The 24,154-nt window shown below is 46.2% G+C and overlaps 1 protein-coding gene and 1 long non-coding RNA gene across 3 annotated transcripts in view; one reads left to right on the top strand and one right to left on the bottom strand.

Moving 5' to 3' along the window:
* The window catches only part of PLA2G4A (phospholipase A2 group IVA), a 772,031-nt gene that overhangs the window by 468,110 nt on the left and 279,767 nt on the right, over positions 1 to 24,154 (bottom strand). For both annotated transcript variants that reach the window (XM_063940241.1, XM_063940242.1), the window contains exon 3: positions 6,473 to 6,554. In XM_063940241.1, coding sequence (XP_063796311.1) covers positions 6,473 to 6,554 — 82 coding nt within the window. The remainder of the gene's footprint in view (positions 1 to 6,472; positions 6,555 to 24,154) is intronic.
* The window catches only part of LOC134957967 (uncharacterized), a 254,116-nt gene that overhangs the window by 69,854 nt on the left and 160,108 nt on the right, over positions 1 to 24,154 (top strand). The window lies entirely within an intron of this gene.

Genomic DNA, 24,154 nt, shown 5'->3' with positions numbered 1-24,154 from the left:
AGGCAAAACCTCCATGTGTTTTTTAGAATCTGCATCACCTGTCCACTGCCGAGTCCATAATACTCTCCTGGCAGAAATGGACACTGCATTAATTCTAGATGCCAGCAGGCAAATGTCCCTCTGTGCATCCCGCATATATAAGACGACGTCTTTTATATGTTCAATGGTTAGCAAAATAGTATCCCTGTCGAGGGAATCAATGTTGTCTGACAGGGTATCCGTCCATGCTGCTGCAGCACTACACATCCAGGCTGAAGCAATAGCAGGTCTCAGTAGAGTACCAGAGTGTGTATACACAGACTTCAGGATAGCTTCCTGCTTTCTATCCGCAGGATCCTTTAGGGCGGCCGTATCCTGAGACGGCAGTGCCACCCTTTTAGATAAGCGTGTTAGCGCCTTGTCCACCCTAGGGGATGTTTCCCAACGTAACCTATCCGTTGGCGGGAAAGGGTACGCCTTCAGTAACCTCTTAGAAATCACTAGTTTCTTATCAGGGGAACTCCACGCTTCTTCACACAAATCATTTAATCATCAGATGGGGGAAAAGTCACTGGCTGCTTTTTCTCCCCAAACATAATACCCCTTTTGGTGGTAACCGGGTTAATATCAGAAATGTGCAATACATCTTTCATTGCAGTAATCATGCATCGGATGGCTTTTGTAGACTATACATTTGTCTCATCCTCATCCACACTGGAGTCAGACTCCGTGTCGACATCTGTGTCTACCATCAGAGCTAGCTTCTGAGTCGCCTGGGCAGGCGCGGGCTGAGACCCCGGCTGTCCCAAGGCTGCTGCGTCATCAAACCTTTTATGTAAGGAGTTGACACTGTCGGTTAAGACCTTCCACATATCCATCCAATCAGGTGTCGGCCCCGTCGGGGGCGGAACCACATGTACCTGCCCCTGCTCCGCCTCCACGTAACCCTCCTCATCAAACATGTCGACACAGCCATACCGACACACCGCACACACACAGGGAATGCTCAGACTGATGACAGGACCCCACAAAGTCCTTTGGGGAGACAGAGAGATAGTATGCCAGCACACACCACAGCGCTATATAACACAGGGATTTACACTACTAATAAGTGATTTTCCCAATAGCTGCTTGTTTATTATCGATTTGCGCCTAAATTTATGTGCCCCCCCTCTCTTTTTAACCCATCTTGTACCTGGATACTGCAGGGGAGAGCCTGGGGAGCGTGCTTCCAGCAGAGCTGTGAAGGGAAAATGGCGCTGGTGTGCTGAGGAAGAAGGCCCCGCCCCCTCAGCGGCGGGCTTCTGTCCCGCGTTTTCTTTAACTTAATGGCGGGGTTTTTTACACATATACAGTTAGGTGACTGTATTATGTGTATATTTAGCCAAAAGGTAATATAATTGCTGCCCAGGGCGCCCCCCCCCCCCAGCGACCTGCACCCTACAGTGACCGGAGTGTGTGGTGTGCTGTGGGAGCAATGGCGCACAGCTGCAGTGCTGTGCGCTACCTTAATGAAGACCGGAGTCTTCTGCCGCCGATTTCATCTCCTTCTTCTGTCTTCTGGCTCTGCAAGGGGGACGGCGGCGCGGCTCCGGGAACGGACGATCGAGGTCAGGCCCTGTGTTCGAACCCTCTGGAGCTAATGGTGTCCAGTAGCCTTAGAAGTATAAGCTAGCTGCACGCAGGCAGGTTTGCTTCTCTCCCCTCAGTCCCACGTAGCAGTGAGTCTGTTGCCAGCAGATCTCACTGAAAATAAAAAAACTAACAAATACTTTCTTTCTAGCAAGCTCAGGAGAGCCCACTAGGAGCACCCAGCTCTGGCAGGGCACAGATTCTAACTGGGGTCTGGAGGAGGGACATGGAGGGAGGAGCCAGTGCACACCAGATAGTACCTAATCTTTCTTTTGGAGTGCCCGGTCTCCTGCGGAGCCCGTCTGTTCCCCATGGTCCTTACGGAGTTCCCAGCATCCACTAGGACGTCAGAGAAAGGAGACTTACCCGCCGTAGCCGTGGAAATCCACACATTCAACTCTTCCCCAAAGACAGCCTGACCTGTGTAGGATAGAGTCTCCACACCTCTCCCGAATTCCACGTCGGCAGACCACTGGCGCAGCCAAAGTCCCCTACGAGCTGAGACAGACATGGAAGATATCCCTGCAGCCATGGAACCCAAGTCTTTCATGGATTCCACCATAAATCCTGCAGAATCCTGAATGTTACGTAAAAAACAATTCAACATCACTTTTTTTATCCATTTATCCAAATCCTCAAGTAACGTGCCTGACCACTTTACTATAGCTTTGGAAATCCATGCACAGGCAATAGTGGGACGTAGTATCGCCCTTGAAGCCGTGTATATGGATTTGAGCGTAGTATCAACCTTGCGATCAGCCGCCTCTTTGAAGGCGGTAGATCCTGGAACAGGCAAAACCACCTTTTTTGAGAGTCTGGATATAGACGCGTCAACTATTTCCCATTTTTTCTTATCCTCCTCAGGGAAGGGGAAAGCAACCAGAACCCTTCTAGGGATCAGGAATTTTTTCTCCGGGTTTTCCCATGCTTTCTCAAATATAGCATTTAATTCTTTAGACGCAGGGAAGGTTAGCGAGGCTTTCTTATTGTCAGTGAAGTAAGCCTCCTCAACCAGCTCAGGTGTTGTATCAGCAATATTCAACAGATCTCTAATAGCCTCTATCATGAACTGCACCCCTTTTGCAAGAGATGCCGGCACCCACAGCACATCCCCCTCACCGTCTGCCGTGTCAGAATCTGTATAGTCTGTGCAAGAGGACGTTTGTGGGAACATACAGTGTGGGGCCCTGAGGTAACAGAACCGGACCAGACTGCCATAGAGTTCTGTAAAACCTGAGTTGCAGACTCATTCTGTGCAACCCTAGTAGAGATCTGAGAAATCATAGATTTAATAGAGGATAACCATTCAGGCTCCCTTGCTGGCATCTGCGCTAAGACAGTGCACTTCTGATTACATGGAATGGGATCATCCTGAGAGGATATATCCTCTGCTGCATATGACACAGAGTCCCTGGACATAGCTTAATGGAAACCACAGACACTCCACACACACAGGGGAGAACAGACAAGAGTTTCACCCCCAAGAATGATAAGAGAGACACAGAGATTGGAGCCAACCCACACACAGCGCTTTTAAGGTATAGGGAGACCCCCCAACCAGCGCTGACTGTGTACCTTAATAGGTGGCGCTGTCTTCCCGCTCTTCTGGAGATTATACTGGCCTGAGCAATTTTGCTGGCAGCGATCCTGGGACCCTGACAGGCAATGTACGGTGTAGGCGCTGGCTCAGGGCACCCCTCACTATGTACCGCTGAGCCCCGGAGCGCAGTTAGTACTGCGCTCCATACCCTGTTGCCACCATCTTCGCACCGGCTCCCCGCTTGCGATGGGGGCTGGTGACTAACTCGCCACTGATCTTCTGGCTCTGTAAGGGGGTTGCGACATGCTGCCAGGGTGAGCGATCCCCTGTGGCAGGGAACGTTCGATCCCCTCAGGAGCTCAGACCCCGCAGGGCGGACACTACTCCCCCCTTAGTCCCACAGAGCAGGGAGGCTGTTGCCAGCAGCCTCCCTGTAAAATAATAAACTCTAAAAAAAACAACTTTACTAGAGAAACTCTGGAGAGCTCCCCTAGCTGTGACCGGCTCCTCCGGGCACATTTTCTAAACTGAGTCTGGTAGGAGAGGCATAGAGGAAGGCACCAGCCCACACTCTCAAACTCTTAAACTGCCAATGGCTCCTAGTGGACCCGTCTATACTCCATGGTACTAATGTGGATCCCAGCATCCTCTAGGATGTAAGAGAAACATAAATTATCACTATGTCTATTCACATTATTTGATATTCTACTATAACTGTTCCATTCAGCAGAAGAGAAGATTTCAATTTCATTTTTAAAGGGAAATAATGGATGTTTGTATGTATTTGAACTAAGGGGGTGATTCAGACCTGATCACTGGTGTGCATTTTCGCCCAGCGGGCAATCAGCAAAAGACTGCGCATTCGTATGCACTGCAATGCGCATGCGCGTCGGCCAACAACGGGCATCGCCAGTCAGCGACAGGATGGCGCGAAAATTTCATTTGCATGGGTGTTCGCAAGGTGTATGACAGGAAGAGGCCGTTTGTGGGTGGTAACTGACCATTTACTGGGAGTGTCCGGAAAAGTGCAGGCATGCCCAAGCGTTTTCAGGACGGGTGTCTGACGTCAGCTCTGGCCCCGATCAGCCTGTTATTATCGCACTGTAAGAGAAAGTCCTGGGCTGCGCAGAAACTGCACACACTGGATTTTTGCAGCTCGGCGTACACATGCGATCGCACACTTGCAAAGCAAATTTGCACTCCCCCTTGGCAGGCGCCTATCTGAACGAGGGACAGCAAAATTAGCAGCTCAGTGATCAGGTCTGAATTAGGCACTTAGTAAGTACTTTTCTTTTGTATTTGTATTTAATTGTATCGTACATGGTAAATACGACTTTATAAATAACACTGTCAAGACACAGACAGATTGTCTTATATATGACACTTCACAAAACTACAGCATTGTATTCTTTAACATTTACGACTAATATTATCAGTACACGTCTTTATGTGTACAAATTACTATTTTGTATGAACATTAAAGTCTTTGTGGCAGGGCTGCTGTCAGGGGGTTACAGTCGGCACTAATGTATTGGATCCAACTCAGAGAGAGGTCTGCAGCGCGCCGATAATACCGCAAGTGAATTGCTTGTGAACTGCATCTATCACAGATGTCTGCCTGTAAGAAGTTTCTGACAGGATCATCAGTGCACTGTGTGGCCCCTTTGTCAGAGTTTGTCACTGTTACTAACAGACAGCTGCAGAACGGAGCTTAGATGTGTCAGGCATGGGAGTTGCACGCCCTGGGACCCCATCTCATAAGAGGGCAGAGGCTTAAGTCTGGAGACCACCATCTCCTGACTGTCAACTTCTCCAAACCCCACCCCAACTTTCCTCCTCCCCACTTCCACTGTACCCCTGCCATGTCTGCTATACTCACTACCACTGTAACAGGCACACAGAAGTTTCAATGTGTGCATCTACTATCATCCTTCAAAAATGCCTCTCACCCACATCACACACTAAGGGCTGTTTCACACGCGGCGGTTTTTGCCGGGCGGGAAATAGCCGGATGGCTTTTTCCCATGCCGGTATTATAATTAATAATGTAAGGGGTAAGGTCCTTTCACACGGCCCCGGCCAGCCAGAAAAATCCACTGAAAATTCCGGCTGCTATGTCGTCCTCGTAGGCAGTGAACGGTGTGTGTGTGAATGGGAGCTTTCACACACAACGGGTTTTTTTCAAGCCACTCCTGCTGCTCCGCTTGCACACAGCATTAGACACGGCTCAAAGACGTTATGTGTGAAATACTCTGCCGGATGGCAAAAAAAACGGACAAAGTTTGTCCGACTTTTTGCCATCCGGGCAAAACCGCCGCGTGTGAAAAAGCCCTAAGTGTGGCTCTGATCCCCTCCCTCAAGTATCGCTTTCACTCTCATCCCTCCCCAAGTGTTCCCCTGCCACTCTCTTCCCAAGTCTGCCTCTGAGCCATTGTCAGCTGTAACTTTGACTCTGCTGCCCATGGCCAGGGGCTGCTGATCAGAAGTAGCATGGGTAAGGGGAGACAACACAGTGTTCAGCAATGCATAACTGATCCTATAGATAGCAGATAAAAACTATTTTTTTTTTGGTTCAGAAATCATTTGGACTTTTTCTCACTTCAAAGGGTTACCATTATTATTATTATTATCATCCTTTATTTATATGGCGCCACAAGGGTTCCGCAGCGCCCAATTACAGAGTACATATGCACATAATCAAAACAGGAAAACAGTGACTTACAGTTGAAGACAATATAGGACAAGTACAGGGTAACTAAGCATAATTACACCAGTAAACAACATAGAGATAAGTTCCAGGTGGCCAAAAAAACTGCTGGATGTGGTACAGTTGAGGATTATTAAAGTAAGAAAAGGATAAGCACATGAGGGAAGAGGGCCCTACTCATGAGAGCTTACATTCTAAGGCATTCATACCATCATCTAAAACTCTGCTATTGCCAGTCATAACACCTGACAGAAACAGTTTGTATGATTAATTCTCACAAGAAGTAGTAATACATGACAATTTCAATAAAATTATATATAGGATACATGTTGCATCCAGAGGTTCAGAGGCCGTGGGACCCACAATTTCTAAAGACAGCCCTGCTTTGTGGTATTCTGGGCTGACCGTTAATTTATAAATCACCTTATACCCCAAAAAAAGAAGCATACAGAAACCAGATCCCTCAAAGCATGTTTGCTTATACGTGTGAAAGTCATTATTTCAGTAAAATATATGTTAGATTGTGGCTAAAGCTATAAAGACATATACTGTAATTCAAGATATATATTCATATACAGCATACGTATAAACATAAAATTGTAAAGATTACTTACGCATATCTCCAAAGGTTCCTTTGGTAACATTGGTGGCCTTAAGGACAGTTACTACCAATCTATGTGAATACTGATATTCAACCTATAGAAAAAAACACATTTACAATGAATAAATAGCGGAGATGAGCCCACCTTAGCTGTTAATTCTATAGCAGCTGCAAACCTGGCAAATATGCTAGCTATAGATTTGTTTATAAACACACTTTATAAAACATGGCTGTCCTGGTTTTCACAGTAATGGTAGAAATAGGACATTAAGCAGCCTATAGCCTGAGAACCTCAAGATTTGATAACCCGAATATATATAAATAATAAAAAATAATAACGACAAATAATGAGAAATTATGTGAAACTCTGCTTCAGCCAAGATATGGTGCCTAATTCAGACCTGAAATTTTTCTCTAATGGGCAAGCCATATTTATAGCCTACATGCTGGACGATATTGATGGCCAATTTGGACAATATGAGAGTACAGACATCGATATCGTCCAAACTGACTGGCATGTTTTAACGATGATCGTTCAACGACACTATAGACGGCATTATATAGAACTGCCCGTAATCAAGCTGGTCTCAGTTTAACAGGGGCAAACATAGGTTACATATGACACCACAGATAAATGACTCATACACCTTTGTCCTGTACTGTCTAATTACAGAGCGGCCTCACAGTATTTTCAGAGACTAATAGCGGCATTTGTTAGTCCGCGCTAATCAGATGACACGCAGCCCATGCACAATACTGCTGCCTCGTTTTTCTATAGGAGATTTATGCATATATGCCTGTCCTGTACTATATGATCCAATAACGGCCACTCTGGACTACTAGTGAGGAATAAAGATTAGTAGTATCTTCATATATAGCAAATTTATTTATATCCTGTCTGAGAATACTCTCAAAAGATTATTACTAGACCATTGTATTGTCTCACATTGTGTAAGGAATAATCAAGTGATATATATAATGAGAGTTGCACTCCTCTCTGTTCAGCAATTATAGGACTTATTATAGTATTATTAGAGAGAATCAATTTGTAATCAATAAAGAGACTATAATAGGATTGGACCGAAACTAATGGGAGTCTAATGTGTGACGCAGATACTCATGAGCACATAATCTCATTTATTGGCAATATAATTGCAGAGATACCTACTGCAATAACCATACAATAACTAGACACCTGACACCTAGAAGTGAGAGGTGATTTGATGGTATATTTGAGTCTGCATATGAGAATTATTATAAGATCACTCCATATATATTGGACACCTGACACTACAAGTGAGGTGGACTAACAAAGGTATCTCAAAATTAAGTCATTCAGTATATGCAGATGACAATGGTTACTATTAGATAACTGACATAATATCCAATACAGTGCTCAGAGAGATTATACTATACAAGATACTATCTTTTTCTGTATCATACAGGCTACCTGAATCAGTCATGAACATATTATGAGACAAACAGGATTGTTTTGTTACATCAATAAATATCGAGACATATAAACTGTATCGCAATTCTAGGGATTCCCGGCAACGTGTCAAGGACTTACATAGAAGCATCAAACTAACAACTTCAATATAATTGTGTCAATACACAGTACAAACTGAAACTGAACATAGGGCAATATAGACGTACATTAAGACAGTGATTAAATAGGACAGACACAACACAGACGCTCAGTTTTTTTTAAACATATTTCTGTTTATTGTATTTTCTTCTTCTATCTGTAATTCACAGTGTTGTTACACCTTTACACATTCTTTATTTGTGTTTTTAAATATTTTGCATATTAGTTTATCGACTAGACACGTCAAAATATAACGTGTAATTTATTATTTTTTATGAAATAATTAAAAGTTATATTTTAAATTCCTGTGCACCAAAGACAGATCCTTTTTTCTTTTTCTTTTCCCTAATTCTAATACCAAATGAAACAGACATAAGACAAATAAGACACCAATCACCACACAACAACAAGAGTTATGGTAGACTTACCATGGTTAACTCGTTTCTTAGAAGTCCACAGGATTGACATGGGGTGTAGATGGTTGGATTAGGATCGAGCACCAAACGGTTAAGCTTTTGAGCTCCCAGGATGCTCCGGTCAAAGCTCCCTTATAATCCCGCCTCCTGGCCAAGGGAAGTCAGTTTTGTCAACAAGCCCAAAGCAGGAGTAAAATTTAACGAAAAGGAAGACCTGTATATATGAAGAAGAAAAAACACTCTTCCATACCAGAAGAAAGGAGATACTGAAAGAATCTCAAATTAGGTGCATCTGGGTGGGTGTCCTGTAAATCCTGTGGAATTTGAAGAGACAAGTTAACCATGGTAAGTCTTCCATAACTCTTGTTTTCTTTTTCAGAGTCCACAGTTGATTCACAGGATTGACATGTGGATGTCCCAAAACAGAATTTAAAGGGGGGGATGCTCCTGATTTCACAGGAAAATCCGACGCCCAAAAGCAGCATCCTGAGAGGCAAAGGTATCAAAGGCATAATGCTTCAGAAACGTATTGATAGATGACCACATGGCTGCCTTACAGAGTTGATCAACTGAGGCACCCAAGCGTGCTGCCCATGAGGGACCGACTGAGTGAGTAGAATGGGCAGAAACATTATCTGTGATAGGTAGATCAGCTTCATGGTACTCTTCTGAGATCGTCATCCAAAGCCATCTTGCCAGTGTTTGCTTATTAGCAGGCCATCCTCTCTTATGGAATCCATATAAGACAAAGGGGTATATTTACTAAGCTCCCGATTTTGACCGAGATGGTGTTTTTTCTTCAAAGTGTCATCTCGGGAATTTACTAAACTCAAATCACGGCAGTGATGAGGGCATTCGTATTTTTGTTGAAGTCAAAGAAAAAATTTACGAATGAATACACCATCGGTCAAATACGCCTGATATTTGCTAGAACTCGGTAATTTACTAAAATTTGTATTTCACAAACACTGCCGGCAATAGCCAAACACTGCCGTGAATAAATACAAATCGTAAAAAAAAAAGCAGTTTTCAAATAGTCCTGCTTTTTTTTACCGTGTTCTGATAGGCATGCACGGATCCGTGAGATCCGTGCATGTTTATCAGTGGTAAGGGGTGGGAAAGTGTTAAATGTAAGAAAAAAAATGCGTGGGGTCCCCCCTCCTTAGCAAAACCAGCCTCGGGCTCTTTGAGCCGGTCCTGGTTGTCAAAATATGGGGGGGGAAATGACAGGGGTTCACCCATATTTCATTAACCAGCAGCGGGCTCTGCGCCTGGTGCAAAAAATACGGGGGACAAAAAGCGTAAGGGTCCCCCGTATTTTTTAAACCAGCACCGGGCTCCACTAGCCAGGTACATAATGCCACAGCCGGGGGACACTTTTATTGTGGTCCTGGCGGCCCTGGCATTACATCCCCAACTAGTCACCCCTGGCCGGGGTACCCTGGAGGTGTGGGAACCCCTTAAATCAAGGGGTCCCCCCCCTCCAGCCACCCAAGGGCCAGGGGTGAAGCCCGAGGCTGTCCCCCCCATCCAAGGGCGGCGGATGGGGGGCTGATAGCCAAGTGTAAAAAATCAGAATATTGTTTTTAGTAGCAGTACTATAAGTCCAAGCAAGCCTCCCCCGAAAGCTGGTACTTGGAGAACCACAAGTACCAGCATGCGGTGGAAAACCGTGACACACCGTGACAGTAAAAGTTTATTACATACATGCACACCTCCATACATACATACTTACCTATGTTCACACGAGGCTCGGTCCTCTTCTCCATGTAGAATCCTCGGGGTACCTGTGAAAAAAATTATACTCACATAATCCAGTGTATCTTCTGTTCTTTGTATAATCCACGTACTTGGCAAAAAAACAAACCGGAAACCCTGGCCCTTAGGTGGCTGGAGGGGGGACCCCTTGATTTAAGGGGATCCCACTCCTCCAGGGTACCCCGGCCAGGGGTGACTAGTTGGGGATGTAATGCCAGGGCCGCCAGGACCACAATAAAAGTGTCCCCCGGCTGTGGCATTATGTACCTGGCTAGTGGAGCCCGATGCTGGTTTAAAAAATACGGGGGACCCCTACGCTTTTTGTCCACCGTATTTTTTGCACCAGGACCAGGCGCAGAGCCCGGTGCTGGTTGATGAAATATGGGGGAACCCCTGTCATTTTCCCCCCATATTTTGACAACCAGGACAGGCTCAAAGAGCCCGAGGCTGGTTTTGCTTAGGAGTGGGGACCCCACACATTTTTTGAATACTTTATTTTTTTTTACGAAAGGTGCACAATGAAGCCCTGCACGGATCTGACAGATCCGGCCGAGATTCATTGTGTTAATGTCGGCAGTGTTTTACTATTCATTCCCGTAAAACACTGCCAAAAAATACGAATGACATCGACATCGGAAAACACGAAAATGCAGAATACGACAGCATAGTAAATTAGTCGTAATAAATTCAAAAAGTTGCAATTTCACACATTCAATGTCATTCGTGTTTGAACTTAAACCTCATTCTGAAAATTACGAATTTTAGTAAATATACCCCAAAGAGTGCATCTGTTCTTCTGATGTCACTGGTACGATCCAGGTAGATCCTTAGTGCACAGACTACGTCCAATGATGCATCTCCCATAGTGAGGTCCGGCAACTGGAAGGCAATTTCTTCATTAAGGTGAAATTTAGAAACCAGCTTAGGAAGATAACCAGACCAGGTTCTGAGAACTGCTCTGCCTGGGTGAAAGACCAGAAATAAGGGGACGACAGGAAAGTGCCCCTAAATCTGATACTCTCGTAGCTGAAGCTATTGCCAGTAGAAATAGAGTTTTAGCTGTCATCCACTTGAGATCCACCACGGGCAACTATTCAAATGGGGGAACGTGAAGAGCCTTCAGAACTAGTCCTGGGTCATAAGGAGCTGTTGGAGGTACTAAACATCCTGTAGAGTTGCAATTTTCCTCTGGAACCAATATGGATAAAGCCGAAACCTGTACCTTAAGGGGCGGAGACCTCTGCCAATTCCGGCTTGAAGGAATCTCAAGATTCTGGAAACTATAAAGGATCGAGGCTCATAACTTCTAGTAGCACACCACTGGAAATATGCCTGCCAGATCTGGTAACAGATGTGGGCTGAGGATGGTTTTCTTGCCTGAAGCATCATTTGAATTACCGCTTGGGAAAACCCTTTTGCCCTTAGGATGGATGACTCAAGCACCACGCCGTCAAAAACAGCCGATCCAGGTGTGAGTAGACAGAAGGTTCAAAAAGAGGCTGGATGTGAAGAACCCCCTGGAAGAAAGTGCGAACATCCTGTGGAGTTGCAATTTTCCTCTGGAACCATATTGATAAAGCCGAAACCTGTACCTTAAGGGAGGTTAGGCGGAGACCTCTGCCAATTCCGGCATGAAGGAATGTCAAGATTTTGGAAACTCTAAAGGATCGAGGCTCATAACTTCTAGTAGCACACCATTAGAAATATGCATGCCAGATCTGGTAACAGATGTGGGCTGAGGATGGTTTCCTTGCCTGAAGCATCGTTTGAATTACAGCTTGTGTAAACCCTTTTGCCTTTAGGATGGATGACTCAAGCGTCATGCCGTCAAAAACAGCTGATCCAGGTGTGAGTAGAGACAAGGACCTTGAATGAAGAGATTTGGTCGTTGAGGAAGCAGCAATGGTGTGTCCACTGATAGCCTCTGCAGATCTGTGTACCAATTGTGTCTGGGCCAAGCTGGAGCTTTCAATATCACGGAGCTGCCTTCCTGTTTGAATTTGCGAATCACCGTGGGCAACAGGGAAATTGTCAGGAATAGATTTGCCAGACTAAATTTCCATTTTGCTGACAGAGCATCCATGAAGATTGCTGCTCCAGGATCTCTTGTCCTGGATCCGTATACTGGAACCTTGTTGTTCTGACGTGAAGCCATAAGGTCCACTTCTGGCAACCTCCATTTGTTTAACAGAATCTGGAAAAACTTCTGGGAGCAGGGTACATTCGTCTGCATGAATGTCATGCCAGCTGAGGAAGTCTGCTTCACATTTTAGGACTCCTGTTATGAATACAGCGGACATTGCTGGATGATGGTGTTCGGGCCACCTGAGGATGCGGCCTACCTCCTTCACTGCCATCTGGCTGTGAGTGCCTTGGCGACTGAGGTAGGCTACTGCAGTGGCATTGTCTGACTGGATCTGAATCTGAAGTATTTCCTTTGCATGAGTGAGTGCCATGTAGATGGCCCGAAGCTCCAGATTTATTGAGAGACCACTCTCTTCCTTGTTCCAACAGCCCTGAAGAGAGTATTGACCTCTTACAGCTCCACAGCCTTGGAGAATGGCATCCGTTGCCAGGAGATCCCAGTCTGAGATCCAGAAGGGTCGACTTGTCCAGGTGGGACTCTTGTAGCCACCAGGGCAGTAATAGATGCACTTCCTGAGGAAGAATCATTGCCTGGGATTCTTTTGTCTTATGCTGTCCATTCCATCTGGAGAGAATCAGATGTTGAAGCGGCCTTGAATGCAACTGGGCATACCCTACCATGACGAATGCAGAAACCATTGACCCCAGTATCCGCACAGCTGCATGGATGGATATTCTCTGACTGTGCTCCAAGCTGCAGATACTCATCTGTATCATGGATATTTTGTCCAGTGGCAGAAAATATTTCTGTAAACTAAATCCAGTATCGCTCCAGAAGTGCATCATCCATTGGGATGGGACTAGGGAGGATTTTGCCCAATTTATGAGCAATCCGTGAGCATGCAGGAAGGTCATAGTTACTTGTAGATGGCAGAGGAGGGTTTCCTGGAATTGTGCCAGGATGAGCAGGTCATCCAGGTATGGAAACATCCATATCCCCTGGCGACGAAGCTGAGCTGCCACCATGATTTTGGCGAACACCTGAGGAGCTGTAGCAAGCCCGAAGCGAAGTGGCTGAAATTGGAAATGTTGCTGGAGAATCACAAACCTGAGATAGAGCTGATGGGAGAGTGCTATAGGTACATGCAGGTAGGCATCTTGAATGTCCAGATACCATAAAATCCCCCAAGCTCCATTGCCAGGGTAATAGCCCGTAAAGTTTCCATACAAAACCAGGGTACCCAAATTTATTTGTTCAGAGTGTTGAGATTGAGAATATGCCAATGGGACCCATTGGGCTTCTGAACCAGGAAAAAGGTAGAGTAGAAACCCAGTCCTCGTTGTGTTGAGGGAACTGATATTATCGCTCTTGATTGCAGTAAGGTCTGAATTGCTTTTCGTAAAGCCTTGGCCTTGACTGAATCTAAAGGCGGGCTGGTGCAAAAGAACTGCTGGGGGGATCGCTTCATGAAGGTAACCATGAGAAACCACTTCTTGCATCACTTGACACCACACCTGTGCAAACTGCAATAGTCGGCCTCCCACCCTGGGGTTCCCCAGGTGGAGGCCTGTGCCGTCAGGTGGAAGGTTTGTCTTCTGATTTGGAAATCGGATGTCGGGCTGCCCAGGTCTCTGTGGTTTTAGGCCTAACAGTTGATTGAAACTGTCTGGAATAAGCCTGTCCTTTTGCTTTACCCTAGGACCAAAAGGACTGGAAAGCAGAGGACTTTGGTTTTGTAGTTGATGCCAAGGGCAGAAATGCTGATTTAGAGGCTGCTGAGGTAGCCACTATTTTGTCCAATTCTGTTCCAAACAGAATCTCTTGTGGGGTCCACCAAGAGATAATCCTCTAATGTGTCCACCTAGCCTGCAACACCCCTGGCCACCCATGCTGAGGCCATAGCTGGCCTTGTAATTGCCCCTGTAAGGGAAAACACAGATTTTAAGACAGGTTTCAACTTTTCTGTCTGTCAGGTCTTTCAAAGAAGACATGTTGGTATTGACAATGTAAAAGTGCGCACTAGATGTGCCACAGGCGCATCAACTGTGGGAGGTACAGTACTTCCCATTTGGCATTCTACTGGTGGAAGAGGGTAAAAAGAAGCCATTTTCACCTCTTATTTGGAGTACCCCATGTTTCCCGCAACATTTCAGCAAGCTGATCTGATTGTGGGAATTCAGCTTTAACTATTTTCTGTCATTTAAAAATTGGAGCCTTAGGCTTTGGCTCATGTTCAACTATTGTCATTATGGACTTTACCGCACAAAACAGTGCAGGCACATATTATATCTGCCCCCCCCCCCCCCCCCCCCCCCTGCAGTGCACATGGTTTTGCCCAGCTGATAACAAATTTGCAGCTGTGATCAACTCCGATTTACCCCCAAAGTGCACTGCAGGGGGGGCAGATACAACATGTGCAGAGAGAGTTAGGGTGTGTTCAAACTGAAATCTAAATTGCAGTGTAAAAATAAAGCAGCCAGTATTTACACTGCACAGAAACAAAATAACCCACCCAAATCTCACTCTCTCTGCACATGTAACATCTGCCCCCCCCTGCAGTGCACATGGGCATGGTTTTGCCCATTAGAGAACAATTTTGCTGCTGCAATCAGGCCTGAATTGGGCCCTTAGCAAAGTGCAATCCAACCGCAAAAAGTACTTAGGCTGTGCAGGCGCATGCTCAGGGCCCGTCTTGCACATGTGCCCGCATTTACTGCGGGAGGGGGGCGGCAGCGCTCTATTTCCAAGGGGGAGACAGAGCGTTGTGGGGGCGGTGGGGAAACAGAGGCATGGTGGCCACACAGAGGCATGGTGGGGCGAGCGGGGGACGTGGCATGGGCATGATTGGGGCGGCTGGGCGTGACGTCAAAAGCAGCCGCTGCGATCACGAGGCGGCCTCCTACGATCTCAGCCAAGCTGCGACGGCAGGAGGCTTCCCTACTTTCAGTGACCGCAATTTCGGCATGGTCTCAGAGGGGCGGTTGCGGTTACCATGCTGGGGCGGACTTGCCCTGCGATGGCCGGCCCCCAGCATGCAAACAAAAGAATTGCAATTTCTGCTTTTAAGCAGAATTTGCAATCCTTACTGAATCGAGTACTTAATCAACTACCTACCACAGAGGTAGGTAGGAGTCAGTGCTGTGTAACCTGGCCCTTGAGAGAGGTATACAGGGAGGCTGAATCCAGTGGTCCTGAAGTCTTGCTGTAACAATTTCGCCCAGAGTATATTGTCGCCAAACGTATATTGCTGCACAGAGTGTATATTCCCACACAACGATTACAGCAGCAGACACATGTATAATGGGGGTCATTCAGAGTTGATCGCTCGCTAGCTACTTTTTGCAGCCATGCAAACGCACAGTCGCCGCCCACTGGGGAGTGTATTTTAGCTTTGCAAGTGTGCCAACGCATGTGCAGCCGAGCACTACAAAAATAGTTTGTGCAGTTTCTGAGCAGGTCTAAACCTACTCAGCTGAAGCGATCACTTCAGCCTGTCCAGTGACGGAATTGAGGTCAGACACCCGCCCTGCAAACGCTTGGACACGCCTGCGTTTTTCCAAGCACTCCCTGAAAACGGCCAGTTGACACCCACAAACGCCTTCTTCCTGTCAATTTTCTTGCGATAGGCTGTGCGAATGGATTTTTCGTTAAATTCATTGCCCAGCGATCCGCTTTGTACCCGTATGACGGGTGGTATTCATGTGACCGCCGGTCAGCTGACCGACAGTCAAATGACCTCCTCCACCATCCCGACGGCTCGCTATCCTGATGGTCGGCATGCCGACCAATAGGGACTATTTCCACTCGTGGGTGTCCACGACACCCATTGAGTGGGAACAGAAACCGTGGCGACCGCAGGTCGCCACCGAGCCCGCAGCGTGGCGAGCGCAGCGTGGCGAGCGCAGCGAGCCCGCAAGGGGCTTCCTGCACTCGCCCCTCCCTGCCGGGATCCCGGCGTCGGTATGCTGCCGGGATCCCGGCGTCGGTAAGCTGACCGGCGGTCTCCTGACCGCCGGTCAGCCGTACTACACCCCATATGACACGCCTGCACATTGCTGTGCATACGCATGCGTAGTAGTGACCTGATCGCTGTGCTGCGAAAAACGGCAGCGTGCCAGCAAGTCGGAATACCCCCCCCATGTCGCTTCTTTTAAACGTAAGTGGGCAAATCAGTTCAAGGCAGGAAAACCGCAGTTAATTCGCCACCTTAGCTGTGGGGAGGGGTGACCGGGGAAGGGCCTTCTCCCCACTGCTGATGTCCACCCCAGGGTTCTGTGGCTTCCAAATTTATCCCTGGAGCCTGTGAGCCCTGGTGGTCTAGCGGGGGTGCAGCCGAGGTGAACGCCCTACGTCAGCGCTGTTGCTTCCAATCGAGACAGCTAGGCTGTTTATAAAACCGCAACATCCCTCGAGCAGGAAAGTCACCTTACCTTTCTCCCTGTGCTCCAGCCGCAGCCTAGGATCGTCAGCGTGGGCCTGCTAGCTAACCCCTGCTGGCACCTGCCAAAATCATCAGCGTAGTTACTGATGTCGCAGCACCGGCGTGAAGTTGTTGGAGTGGTTGTCACAATACATCTAAGACACGCATACAGATGGAGCCACGCTAATTGTGGCTCGGTCTGTGCCTGGGCGCGCCGCCTAGGTGCGCCCATCGCAGTGTCCGTGATGCGCACGCGACCCATTCACTACAATGGGAGTGTCTCTGTGTACTCCTGTAGCGGGGCTAGGCACCGGATCGCATAGCCCGGCTGGGAGTGCACATCTGCGATGGAGCCCCATCGTTTTACCTGTGGTCCGGCTCCTTCCGCACCAAACAAAAAGCTGACTTCCCTTGGCCAGGAGGAAGGGTTATAGGGGAGATTGAACCAGTGCATCCTGGGAGCTCAAAAGCTTAACTGTTTGGTGCCCGATCCTTATCCAACCACCTACACCACGTGTCAATCCTGTTGATCAACTATGGACTCTGAAGAAGAAATCAACAATAACACAAAAAAAGGTGAAGGTGGGTCGGAAATCCTGAGGAAAAGAGGAAGTACACTAAGATAGGCTAATAGGTCTCTCTTAAAAAACGGTCAATAAACTATTTGAAATGTAACAAATATAAAACCACTTTTTGGCTCCACGATAAGCCACTTATGTAGCATTAGTGTAATGTAGCCTTCAGCAATCTTCAGCGTGCCTTGAAAACACGAGCGATGCCACAGTTTTCTCCAACACTGCTTGTCCCCACCCTTGCTCCATCACCAAATGGTCGTAGCAAGTCAATCATGCTGCAGCTTGCAATACATGAGATCTGCACATGTGCAGTGCGACATCTGAATGCGCAGATCCCTCACCATTGAAGTTGTACGTAAACCATCAGCCCTATAATATCCTGCTTTGTGAAGGCCTTATTGGACCACATTTTGAGGAAATTGGCTGTGCCAGAGATCGGAGAGACAAAGGGGGTATCCAATTACTTGCGATCCATTTTTGTCTGATAAAACGGCCTGATATCGGCGTTGGTCATTTTCGCGGTATCCAATTAGAAGCTATTGTTATCATGCAAAAACGGACACGCGATAAACATAGTATTTGAGGTTGAATAGAGGCAAATTGCCCATCGTGTTCAACCTGTTTTAAGTTGTTATGATTCTACATACTTGCTAAATAATGTTTTATGACTAGTTGGCTACTATAACTCATGTTACCCCCGGATTAACCATGTTGATATTTTAAGTATTATAACCTTGGATAGCTTTTTCATTCAGAAATGTATCCATTCCTATTCTAAATCCAATTACAGAGTCCGCCATTACCACCCTCCCTGGCAAGGAATTCCACATCCTGATTGCCCTAACAGTGAAGAACCCTTTCCTCCGTTGCGTTCGGAACTTTCTCTCCTCCAGTCGCAGCGAGTGCCCACGTGTCCTAAACTGTGTTCTTCTAATAAAAAATTCCTCTGATAACTCTTTGTGATGTCCCTTTACATATATGAAGATATTAATAATATCTCCTCTTAGGCGCCTCTTTTCTAGTGTATACATATTCAGCCTAGTAAGTCTTTCCTTATAGTCCAGTCCTTCTAGGCCTTTAATCAATTTAGGAGCTCGCCTTTGAACACTTTCGAGTTCACTGATGTCTTTTTTATACAATGGTGCCCAAAACTGAACACAATATTCCAGGTGCGGACGTACCAATGCCTTATACAGCGGCATGATTACATCCGAGTCCCTTGTCTCAATTCCCCTTTTTATGCACGCTAGCACCTTACTTGCCTTCTTTACTGCGTTTTGACATTGTGTACGGTTATTAAGCCTATTATCAATGAATACCCCCAAATCTTTTTCCAACTCTGCTTCCCCTAGGCGTTCCCCGTTTAATATGCAGGATGCAAGTTTGTTTTTAGTCCCAAAATGCATAACCTTGCATTTGTCTGTATTGAACCTCATTTTTCATTTAGACGCCCAGAGTTCAAGTTTAGATAGATCATTCTGCAAGGACTCCACATCCAATTCTGAATTTAATTACCTTACACAGTTTAGTATCTTCTGCAAAGATTGACACTGTGCTTTCCAGGCCTATTTCTAGGTCATTGATAAATATGTTGAACAGTAGTGGTCCGAGTACGGACCCTTGTGGTATTCCACTGGCTAATGGGGACCAGGTTGAGGACTTCCCGTTGACCACTACTCGCTGTACCCTGCTATCCAACCAGCTGCTTATCCATGTGCAAATAGTTTTTCCTAGGCCAATCTCCTTTAATTTGATCATCAGTCTCCTGTGAGGAACTGTATCGAAGCGATAGTGCGATAACACATGGGATCCGTGATAAGGGTCTGATTCAGGTTGGATTGCAAATTCTGTAAGTAGCATAATTCGCAACCAATAAGATTGTATGCTGGAGGCCGCCCATCACAGGGCAAGGCTGAACGCCGTTCCCCTCCCCCCTTGATAAAGCAGAAATTGCGATCGAATTGCAATTTCTGCTTATATCGTAGGAACTAGGGTAGCCTCCTGCCAGCACAGCTTTGCTGCGCCCACAGGAGACCCGCTGCCATCTTTCCGATCATGGTGGCTGCGTGTGATATCACATAGCTGCCACGATCATGCTCATGCTATGCTCCCATTTATTTAACACCGCCCTCGTTTCACCGCTTCCGCCCCTGCAACGCTCTGTCTCTGCCTAAGAAACGGAACATTGCCACTCCCCCGCCGCACGAACGTAAGCAGAGGCGATCAAATTTTCTGTGTCCCACCCCGCAGAAAATGCGGGCGCATGCGCAGGACAGGTGCTGCTCATGCATCTTTTTTGTAATTTTTGCGGTTGGATCGCTTTCTGCAATCCAACCTGAATCAGCCCCTAAATTCCCAATTCCATGTGTTATTACGGCACCGGCGGCCTCATATCGTGGATTATGCTTCAGATGAGGCACCTGAAGCATAATCCCCGGTAAGTACCAGCATCGGGGCGAGGAATGCACTGCACCGGGGCTAACTGGATAGACCCCGGCGAACCTATTAGCAGCTGTAAATTACTGCTGCTAAGAGGATACCCTCCAAAGAGATTACTTTGTGTATGAGACATTAAGTAATGTTAACTACTTACTAAAATTGTTACATCATAAGAAATACATTATAACATTTGTACTAGGGTGGTCATTCCGAGTTGTTCGCTTGATGCTATTTTTAGCAGAATTGCTAATAGGCTAAAATCCGGCAGTTCTGCGCATGCGTATGCACAGCAGGGCGCACGCGCTAAGCAATTTTACACAAAACTATGCTATTTTACTCACGGGCGAACAAAGCTTTTCAGTCGCTCTGTTGATCGGAGAATGATTGACAGGAAGCGGGTGTTTCTGGGTGGTAACCAGCAGAAAACGCAGGAGTGGCTGGAGAAACGGGGGGAGTGGCTGGCTGGGTGTGTTTGTGACGTCAAACCAGGAACTAAACGGACTGAGGCGATCGCAATCTAGGAGTAGGTCTGGAGCTACTCAGAAACTGCAAGGAAATACTTAATAGCAGAATTGCTAATCTTTCGTTAGCAATTCTGCTATGCTAAGATACACTCCCAGAGGGCGGCGGCTTTGCGTTTGCATTGCTGCTAAAAGTAGCTAGCGAGAGAACAACTCGGAATGACATGACCACCTAGGTAAAGTGGATTCTTGAAAAGAATTACACAGACATCTCTGCTAAAGACAGCTCCTGATGAGACTGATAGTACTATTATAATAATAATAATAATAATGATGATATTTTTTCTCCAAAAAGGACTCAAGCAGCTTAACAGAAAGTGAGACCATAATACAGCACCGTACACAATTGTAGTCCACGTGGATCGTTAAGTATGAAAAATAATTTTTAGCAGAATTGCTAATAGGCTAAAATCCGGCAGTTCTGCGCATGCGTATGCACAGCAGGGCGCACGCGCTAAGCAATTTTACACAGAACTATGCTATTTTACTCACGGGCGAACAAAGCTTTTCAGTCGCTCTGTTGATCGGAGAATGATTGACAGGAAGCGGGTGTTTCTGGGTGGTAACTGAGCGTTTTCCGGGAGTGTGCTAAAAAACACAGGCGTGCCAGCAGAAAACGCAGGAGTGGCTGGAGAAACGGGGGAGTGGCTGGCTGGGTGTGTTTGTGACGTCAAACCAGGAACTAAACGGACTGAGGTGATCGCAATCTAGGAGTAGGTCTGGAGCTACTCAGAAACTGCATGGAAATACTTAATAGCAGAATTGCTAATCTTTCGTTAGCAATTCTGCTATGCTAAGATACACTCCCAGAGGGCGGCGGCTTTGCGTTTGCATTGCTGCTAAAAGTAGCTAGCGAGAGAACAACTCGGAATGACCACCTAGGTAAAGTGGATTCTTGAAAAGAATTACACAGACATCTCTGCTAAAGACAGCTCCTGATGAGACTGACAGTACTATTATAATAATAATAATAATAATAATAATAATAATGATGATATTTTTTCTCCAAAAAGGACTCAAGCAGCTTAACAGAAAGTGAGACCATAATACAGCACCGTACACAATTGTAGTCCACGTGGATCGTTAAGTATGAAAAAGAAAAAAAAAGTGAAAAACCCATGTCGAGCTTTTTCCGTGTCGACCTAGTACATAGGTCTGCAAACTCGGTCCTCATTACCCCACACAGTGCATATTTTGCAAGTCTCCTCACAGAATCACAAGTGAAATAATTAACTCCACCTGTGGACCTTTTAAAATGTGTCTGTGAGTAATTAATACACCTGTGCACCTACTGGGTGATCTGCAAAACACGCACTGTGTGGGGTCCTGAGGACTGAATTTGCAGACCTATGACCTAGTACATGTCAACCTAATGACCATGTCGGCCTAATGCATGTTGACCTAACGACCGCCATCCTTCCATAGACAGACTCAGAGATTTAGCCATGCCTTATGATTTTTCTTAATTTTAATATGTTATTAATACTTGCCTACGTGACCCTCTCCATGAGGGAGAAAATGCTCTGTTCCTGGACTTTCCTGGTAATGTATGATTGCTATCACCTGTGGTGAAACACCTTTCTTATCAATTAACTAGCTCACCACAGGTGATGGCAATCATACATTACCAGGAAAGTCCAGGAACAGAGCATTTTCTCCCTCATGGAGAGGGTCAGGTAGGCAAGTATTATGTTACTTTACACATATTCTATTGTGGCAAACAAAAATGTTAAAATCCATCCACTGGCTACTCATGAAAACAGCTTAGCCGTGTTTTGCATGCTGTGTCAAATTGAGCAAAATAGCGAGGACACATCAGTATGACTCTAAGGGCCATATGCAATTGCGGTCAAATTGCCGCAAATGTCGAAAAACGGGGCATTTTCGACACAAAAAAATGATTCGACAATGCAATACAGTACTTTTCGACAAAAAAACGGACGTATCAGATTTGACTTTTTGGAATTCGACAGTTGTCAAATTAGACATGTCTGCAATGGTAAAAATGCGGCTTTTCGACAAAAGTATATTCAATTGAAGAATGTCGATTCGACAACAGTGCTTTTCGACAGTCATTTCGTCAATTTCAGTCCGCCTCATTTTGCTGGCGGGATCTAATAAAAAAATTTAAAAACATGTTTTTTTTTTGTGTGTTTTTTTTTTGTTGCTAATAGCATATCTATTTATATTAGAAGGGATTATCTACTTGGTTTGTCTATTAGGAGCCACAAGTATTATTTATATATTTTTTAAAAGAATATATATATTTTTTTTTACTGACTAAAATAATATGGAGAGATCAGAGCATGTTTTTCAGTGGGAAGGGGTGGGAATGGGTTAAAAACCCTGAAATAAATGTGTGGGGTCCCCCCCTCCTAAGCATAACCAGCCTCGGGCTCTTTGAGCCGGTCCTGGTTGTAAAAATACGGGGGGAGAAATGACAGGGGTTCCCCTGTATTTTAACAACCAGCACCGGGCTCTGCGTCCGGTCCTGGTGCAAAAAATACGGGGGACAAAATACGTAGCGGTCACCCGTATTTTTAACACCAGCACCGGGCTCCACTAGCTGGAGAGATAATGCCACAGCCGGGGGACAATTTTATACCGGTCCCTGCGTGATTCGACCTATTCTGTCCCCGCTATTTTTATTCGACAAGTCGGGGAATTCGACTTGTCTGATAGTACATGAATCGGCGGTATAGCTGCCGATTCACATACTATTGAGGGAAAAGGGGCCAAATTCGACAGGATTTGGTCCCGTTTCCGACCATCTCAGTCCGACATAAAAAAATGTCGGACTGAGATGAGGGACCTTACAGGAGAGGTGGGAGAGCCGCGGGGAGACGAGGGAGAGCCGCGGGCAGACAGGGGAGAGCGGCACTACAGCACAGCACTGCAGGAGGATGTGTCACAGTCGCACTGCTCACGTCCACCCGACTCCAGCAAGTGAGGTCACGCTTGCTGGAGCCGAGCGGACACTGCCGTGAGGTCTGGCAGCTGTGAGACATCCTTCTGCTCTCCTCCGTCTGCCCGCGGCTGTCCCCGCTGGTCTCCCCCCTATCCTCCGCTCACAGGTCTCATCTCAATTCGACTTTTTTAAAGTCGAATTGAGATGGGATTAAATAGGGGTTGTCGGATCCATTCCGACAAATGCATGTCGGAATGGATCCGACCCTAATTGAATATACCCCATAGAAGAATTCTATATATATTCTTTTAGTAAATGATACACACTAGATTTCAGTAGAAGACCTTACATTAGCACAGAGCTGAATAATATTTTCCCGACCTCTGACCTGCATGGAAACAGGAGGTCAAGCAGATGTACAGTATGCAAATCCGATCATAGGAACAGATAACGGTTTTATTCATAGGTCATAAAGTTTGTATGGTGACTCAATATTCACATGACATGTTAATCTACTCGAGTACTAAGCAGTAAAAAGAGTGGAGAAGTGAGCTAATGGAGAAGTTGCCCATGGCAACCAATTAGCTGCTCTTCAGAATTTTATAGTATGTCAATTATAAATGTTACTTCAGTGCTGATTGGTTGCCATGGACAACTTCTCCACTGGCTCGCCTCTCCACTACTTTCATTGATTGGTACATCTTCCCCTAAATGCCTTAAAGATAACATCACAGACCCCTCCATACCTCAGTGTAGTGGCGAATTTAAGGGTCAGGCCGCCCCTAGGCACAGAATTATTGTCTGCCACCCCCCCCTCACACACACAACCTATTTTAAAATGAGGGGGTACAAAGGGATTAGTAGTGGGTAGCAAGGGTTAAATGGGAGTTGTAGTGTGGTTCAGGGGGCAGGATGGGATTAGTAGTGGGAAGTGGGGGGCAAAGTGGGTGTAGTACGGATCAGGGGCAGGATGGGAGTAGTGAT

Source organism: Pseudophryne corroboree, chromosome 9 (genome assembly GCF_028390025.1).
Source record: "Pseudophryne corroboree isolate aPseCor3 chromosome 9, aPseCor3.hap2, whole genome shotgun sequence".
Classification (NCBI taxonomy): Eukaryota; Metazoa; Chordata; class Amphibia; order Anura; family Myobatrachidae; genus Pseudophryne; species Pseudophryne corroboree.
The sequence above is the reverse complement of the archived record's forward strand: the minus strand, read 5'-3'. Positions and strand labels throughout refer to the sequence as shown.